The sequence below is a fragment of the Sinocyclocheilus rhinocerous genome, unplaced genomic scaffold, assembly GCF_001515625.1.
Source record: "Sinocyclocheilus rhinocerous isolate Xijiao unplaced genomic scaffold, SAMN03320098_v1.1 scaffold278, whole genome shotgun sequence".
Taxonomy (NCBI): Eukaryota; Metazoa; Chordata; class Actinopteri; order Cypriniformes; family Cyprinidae; genus Sinocyclocheilus; species Sinocyclocheilus rhinocerous.
The window spans coordinates 1,046,473-1,054,037 of NW_015664178.1; the positions used below are offsets into that span (position 1 = coordinate 1,046,473).

Here is a 7,565-nt window from a genome sequence, read left to right on the forward strand (position 1 = left end):
AAAAAAAAAAAAAAGAAGGATAAGAAGATCCATGATTTTGGTATGGGGTAATCTTGTGTGAAAAGAAAACTTAAGCATTTTAGAAACGTGTTAATTGACTGAAAATTGTGTGAAAACAACACAAATTGTGTTAATGGTATGGTCACAACAGACAAATGTTGTGCTAATTTTGTATAGAGTTTTGAAAATGTGACTACAGATTGGACAAAGGGATGTTAGCAATTGGAAAAAAACTGTAAATCTTTCTATATATTTGTCAGGTTGACAAGTGATTTATTTTTTTATTTTTATATTACATTTAAACTGATTCCTTTGTCATCCATAATGCATTTTATTGCTTTAATAAAGCAGTTTAATTCATGCAGTTCTTTAATTAGTTGCTTTATTAGTGCATATGCTTTGTTTAACTTTTTAAAAAGGCCATTAATGGCACAAAATGAGAAAAACATTAAAATATGATTTGACATTTTATACAATTTATCAGACGTAATACAGGCATATTTTATCAGATGTAATTTATCAGACCTTTAATATCCTAAAAAGGAGCTATGCAAACAACTTGATAATAAACACCTGGGCCCGTATTTATCAAGCCTCTGAGAATTACTCTCAAAAACGCTGCTAAGAATTGACTTGAGTGTAAAAAACTTCTTGGCTCAAAGCAGCGCTTAAAAGTTAGTTATCAAGCATCTCAGTCGTAATTTAAGCAAAGTGTAGGACTAAATCTTAAGTGTCAGTCTTAGAGTTGATTCACGACACTTTGCTGCGCCACAAACGGGATTTTGGATGACGAAATACGCATGGACCAATCACTGAATAGATTTCGTTATTTAAGAATATTCTCCGATAAATTCACATTGAATGGTTAAATTCCTAGTAGGAGTTTACATTCAACACACCTTTGACAATAAATAATTTTCAAGAGAATACATTATGAATGTATCGTCATCACAACCTTCAATTTAGGGTTTAAAATTTAGGCGCGGCTGGTGAGTAGCCGTGATCAGCTCCGATGGCCATGTCGGAGCCGTAACGTGCCGCAGACGTGTGCAGTGTAAATAAGGGGTAAGAGATTTATTCATGTTACAGTGTAGATAGCTTCACTAATTATAACGGGAGTGTTTTTAAAGAGCATAATACTCGAGCTAGACTGAAGTCAGTTATGATGTTCTTTGGTAATGTAAATATTCTTTGCTCGTTTTCTGTTTGAATAACTAAGGAAATGAAACTGTTTGATTAACTGCTCATCGTCGAAAACATTTCAAGAACATTCTTCCTCTCCTGAAAGATTCGCGCACATATCTGTCTCCTCAGCGCCATCACAAGCCCCTACTGGCAACTCCTAACCACTTGAGAAACCTCTCGAGCTGTCTTAAATAACTGCGAGAGTAAGAGTGATTCTTAGCTTTAAGAAATTTGATAACTTGCTTTTATACTTAAAGGGTTAGTTCACCCAAAAATGAAAATTAGGCTGTGTTTTACTCACCCCAGAGCCATCCTAGGTGTATATGACTTTCTTCTTTCAGACGAATCCAGTCGGAGTTATTGCTAAAGTAAGGAAACTTTACTTACTTTGATCCTGTAAACAAACGTTGGTTTTCACGAGACAAGCATGCGCAAGGCTGAACTCATACGTTGTCCGCCCGGAGCTGCTTCCGTGTACAACTGTTGGCGCAAGCTACATTAAAGTGATTATTACGCTTTGAATATGGATATTTTTCTTACAAAAACGCATCGATTCACTACAGGAGGCCTTTATTCACCCCCCGGAGCCGCGACTGGATTTGTCTGAAAGAAGAAAGTCATATACACCTAGGATGACTCTGGGGTGAGTAAAACACAGCCTAATTTTTTATTTTTGGGTGAACTAACCCTTTAAGTTTGAAAGTAGGAGTAAATTTAATGAATTCTCAGCACTTAAGACAAAAATGGCACTTTGAGAAGCTTGATAAATACGGACCCAGATATATGGCATTATATATGCTAAACAGATATTAACATACATTAATAAACATGCATCTGTTTTCAACCATATAAAGAAACATTTGCAACATTATAACCACTTTCCGATTACATAATGCATCTCAAACCTATCATAAAAACTCAGAGGACTTAGAATATGGTACACAATTTGTATGGGGTATTTTTATTGGGGTTTGATTGGTTCATTGATTAATTTTTATTTGTACATAAAAGAGCAGCTTTGACATTCTGCAAAACATCTTCTTTTGTGTTGCACGAAGTAATTTGGAATGACATGAGGGTGTGTAAATGACAGAATTTTCATTTTTGAGTGAACTATCGCTTTAAAAGTTTCTGTTCATTTCTTATGCAACTCAGCAGACAAGCCACGCTGTGGTCAAGAGATTTCATCCAAGTTCTCCTGTCGCTTAACAATACAAGCGTCTGAGTGAAACATGGCCCTGCACAATCAGGGATGGCATCTGCTGTCAAAAGCCTTGGCAACCACAACAAAGGGCACATTTAAATGCAGCTAAATGTAGGCAGGATGTGGAAACATGCTCATGGGGTTCAGCTTACCTGGGAAAAGCTGCTTGGTTGGGGCACTGATCTGGGCATTCTTGCCTATTTTGTAGGCTGTGTCCGGCTGTGATGCTCTTCGGTTTGTGCAAAATCCTGAAGTTTTCTGTACTCCTTCTGGGATAGTGTGAATTTCTAATACTTTTAGGACATCCACAGGTTCTGCTGTAGAAAAAATATTACAAATGTTAATAAATAAATAAGAAGAAATGCATTAATTGTTTAGCAGATAAACATTTTTTTTTAAATATAATAATACTTATACTTTTTAAAAAATATATTGAACTCCTAGATAAATTGAGAAATGTGTTTTCATGTTTTTAAGTTAAACTTCAACAGAATGACAAACGTTTCTTACATCTAGATAAACAATAACTAATATACAGTAATAAATATGCAAGCAACATTTGAAGACTCAACAAAACTTATTTAGGATAATCTAAATACTATATATTTACAATTATTTTACTATTGTTTACCATATATAAATATTGTTGATATTTACTATTATAAAAAAATATTTATATACTGCAATTATGATATGATATCAAAAACAAATCTAGGATCAAATATAAAACAGCTTCTTAATTTTTAAGATTCTGCTGGTTATATTTCAGTTAATGATTACCTTAATGAAGTATCTCTAGTTGGTTAGCCATATAATAGGTTGTGGACGGTAAGTTTAATGACCAGAGAGAGTGTATCAAATTTAACATTGTTTTATGTCCCACAACCACAAAAAAGAGGCCAGTATTTGTTTTACTTGGCTATATGACCAAACTCAAATCACTGGTCTTCATTCCTATGAGATTTGACCCTTGTTGTAAAATACCCGATTCCATCTTCAACTCTTTGGAAGATACTTCAGCAACAGCTGGGTTAAAGGGGTCATATGATGCGATTTCATTTTTTCCTTTCTCTACAAACGGTTTCGCTATGGTTAACGAAGCAAGATGAAAGACAAACACTGTTCACCCCGGATCACCCTGGAACTTCACTGAAGAACTCAAAACCTTAGAAAGCACCATTGAGAAGAGTTTCTTTGTGATTCACTGTGAATATATGGCACATATTTGGCTCTTGGGTGTTATCCAGAGTCTACCAACAGTGCCATATGTGTCTTCTGGGACTTGAGTAGACTTTGGCATCTACCACATAAAACTGAATGTTGAAACCACCAAAAATAAAGGGCTGCTATGTCACAAAAGGCTGGACTCATCTGAGGGAGGTCTAAAACGCTGTAATAAAGATGCTGAGGCATTCCCGCTGCTGAGAAAACATTTACCACCCCATTTAAAGCTTTAAAAAGCAATGCCGACAAACCATTCTTCTGCTGGTTCTTTGTGCTGAATGAAATGATCTCCCACTATATCTGAGAGACTCAATCTGAGCTTTACACCGAACATACAAGCTAGACAAAAGGAAAACCTCAACCAATACAATGACAGAGCTGAGGAGGAGAGTTGTTGTGAGGGATCTTCTGGAGACGTTCTCCGTAACCTCAGGCCTCATATATTCCAGATGTGGTGCTGTAGCCTGAGTCTGACCTTTTGCCATGCAAGTGCCAAAAAAAAATGTCAATACTCCTAAATCCTTTGGAAAACCAACTGAGAATGAGCCATAATTAGGAAAGCGCAGCTGATGACCTGGTGTGATTTTAACCAGACTGCTGTGCAAACACACACACTGATCATTTTCACTGTCATGCTTTGCATTAGACAGACTGGTGTGTGTGTGTGTGTGTGTGTGTGTGTCTGTGTGTTTGTGTTTGGGAGAGAAGGTTGATTAGACATCGGGTGTGAATGTGGAAGGAGGTACTAACTGAGAGGGAGAGAGTTGTACATCATCAAGATCATAAACCAGCCATTATTTGATTCTATGGAACACCCAAAAGTGGGAGGGGCTTTTTCTACAGGAAGTTCTATAATTTGCTTTGTTACCATAATTAAAGTTCTATTATTATGGTAAGAGGAAGACACAAATGTAGCATTAAAATAACTGATGTCCTGATGGATACGCTTTCATTGCGTCCAGTGAAATACATTCAGAATCATTTTTGAATTTGTTTTAGGGTGATATTGAATGGAAAAAGCTGGAGACCTTTTTACTTGCTGCTCCTTGAGACTCTAATAATGAATTCAGTCAGAATGTCTCTCTCTCTCTCTCTTTTTCATCCACTATCTCTCTCTTTCTCCCCCTTATCCCCTCGCTCTCCCCTCTTGAACAAGACCACATTATGCCACAGGCTCTCCGTGAGGCAACCTCACTGATGGAATTTTTTTGCAAAAAAAATTTTCCCCATGTCTTTCCCCCCCTTTCACGACTGTAGAGAAACATCAAAGAACAATAAAACCTTTCAACCATCTGCTTCCCAAGAATACTGTTCAGTTCACCTCATATTCCAGTATGGACAGTTCAGCCAAAAATAAACATTTTGTTACACTTGGTCTCCCACATGTTGCTCCAAACACTTTTTCTTGCGAGGAACCCTTAAGGAAGCAGAATGAAAGTGGATAAGGACCAGACAGGCTGCATACTTTTTTTTCTCATAACTTTAAGTCAGTTACATAAAACATAGATTGGTCTAATTTGAATCTGCTAGTTAGTCTTAATACAAAGACTAAATTTATGCACATGTCATTCACTTTTATTGTATGGAAAAGAGCAGCTGGGGCTTTCACAAAAAAATATAAATATCTCCTTTTGTGTTCCACGAAAAACAAAAAATTCATACAGGTTTTGAACAACATGAGACTGTTTTTTGTGTTTTTTCCAGACTGTTCTGGAACTTTTTTTTGGTCAAACTGCATGCAATTAACATTTCTGAACTGAACCACATTTCTAGCCAACAAACATGCATAGAGTTTTGTCACAAAGGCATGACTCGTGAATGTAGCCTAAATGTTCTTGAGACCTGATCCGCACTGTCTACCATAAGAGTAAGCAAAGATGGCTGAAATGTGTGCATTGTCTGAAGGAATGCACATCTGAGGTTCCTCAGCCCCAGGGGCTGAGAAAACATGTCAGTACACTGCCAGCTCAAGAGGGCACCCGACAGAAATGCCTTCACATGCCACAAACCGCAAGGGATGTAACGCGTATAGCTTCAGAAGTCAAATGGCATTAATACATTTTAAGATTCATTATCAGCTTTGATAGACAAAAGTGGGTTATTAAGCCCGTATCGCTCACACATTTTGGTCATATTCAAGCAGCCTTAGGAAATGTGGCAAATAAGAACAACAACAATATATGATCTTATTTACATCTGTAATTTCTGAACAACATAAATGCCTAATTCAATTTTGCAAGGACATTTGTTCCTGTAAGGATGAGCGAGACCTATCATAAGACCAGGCTGGGGCCCCTGTATGGCTCCGGGCCCTTTGAAGCCTCCAAAATAATAGGGATGAGCAGAGAGGACAGTCATCAAATAACGGGAAGGCACTTAGTAAAGAAGCATTCCCACTGGGAAACTCATCATGAGGACTGGGAGACATGGGAGTCACAGTGTTGCAAAAGCCCCTGCTTGGGCTATGGTGGAACTAGGGGTGAATGGGGAAAGGGTGATTTTGACTGTAACCCACTGTGATCTATGCTAATTCAATACCCGGTGGAAACCTCTATTGCGGTGCTAAACTGCTTTGACACAAAAAAATGCTAAAAAATCTATATTATATGTAAATTTAGAAGAAGAAGAAAACACTATACATATGTACTGTATATGTATTCATAATCAAATTACTTGTTGCACTTATGATCAGTAGATCAGTCACGCCCATTGTTAATTGGACCTCCCAGGTCTCATTACTATAAATCAAATTCCTATCATAATTAAAGATTTTAAGATTTAAAAATCCCACAAATGTGGCCAGAACACTTAAGTCTTATGAGCATACATCAATTACTGACAATCTCCTTATTAATTTAGCTCTCTTTGAATACACATACTTTGGCTCACAATCGCATCCCTAGAATCACACTATTCAAGCAGATATTTTTCCATTTTCTTTTCCTAAATGTAAGGCATGGATGTAAAACCCTGAGGAATTCCACCCTGCTAACCGTGTCCACACACACCTAACGGACCACAGGTTCAAACAAAGAGCTTTTTTCCCCCCGAAGTTAATCCTAAACTGTCTCTCAATGACACTCTCTTGACACATTCCTCCTGCCTACCCTCCCATAGATTGTATTAGAGTAGAAAATATACATAAACAAAATAAAATTGCATGTTTTTTTTTTATAAAAGTATATGCAAATTAAATGGACAGAGGGCGAGCAACCAAGTCGTGCGCAAAGTCTACTTGTTGGTAAATAAGTGCATACTTTCACTACTAACTGCTTCAAAGTACATGATTTTTTGTATAACATTGTGATCATGTTATGCAGATAATGTAGATATGCAAAGCCTGATTTATCTTTATCTGTTATATGTTACATACATTTGCATTATTAAATGTATACTGAACTATATTTTGGGGAAATAGTGGGTTTAATTTTTAAAGAACTCCACATACTCTTCTTCATTTTAATATTATGATGTTAAATAAATATTTGGGCGCTAGTAATATTGTATCTTGCAGCACACACACATATACGGGATACAGATCTGCGATCACCTGTCTAAATCAAACGCGTAAAAATCCGCAGGCGCAAATGCGCATCTCCTGTCTGACAGTCCCTACAACTTCATCAAAAGTTCGGAAGTCTATCTTTCCTTACCTGCTCTGACATTTGGAGCCTGCAGAACCAGGACGAGGGAAACTGTGATGAATTTGAAAACAGTGGAATCCAAAAGCCACCTTTTCGTTTTCCACATTGGGGACCACCTTGGCCTCTCCATGGTCGGGCGCCCACAAATGTGCACAAGGCGACCTCTGTTTATTTGAAAATGATGTCCCTTCTACAATCCCAAATGTGCCCGATCTGCTCTAAACAGCCATAGGTGAAGGGTATTTTGTCTCGCCGGGCCCCCTTCGATCGTCCTTTCCTTGCGCCCAGCCTTCAGACTGAAGGGATTC

General features: G+C 37.4%; 1 protein-coding gene across 1 annotated transcript in view; it reads right to left on the bottom strand.

Annotated features, from left to right (window-relative positions):
• LOC107729642 (collagen alpha-1(XI) chain-like) overlaps window positions 1-7,565 on the bottom strand; it is a 91,955-nt gene extending 84,390 nt beyond the window's left edge. The window contains exons 1-2 of the mRNA XM_016540277.1: window positions 7,267-7,565; window positions 2,542-2,706 (exon numbers count right to left, since the gene is read on the bottom strand). Coding sequence (XP_016395763.1) covers window positions 2,542-2,706; window positions 7,267-7,387 — 286 coding nt within the window. The 5' untranslated portion in view covers window positions 7,388-7,565. The remainder of the gene's footprint in view (window positions 1-2,541; window positions 2,707-7,266) is intronic.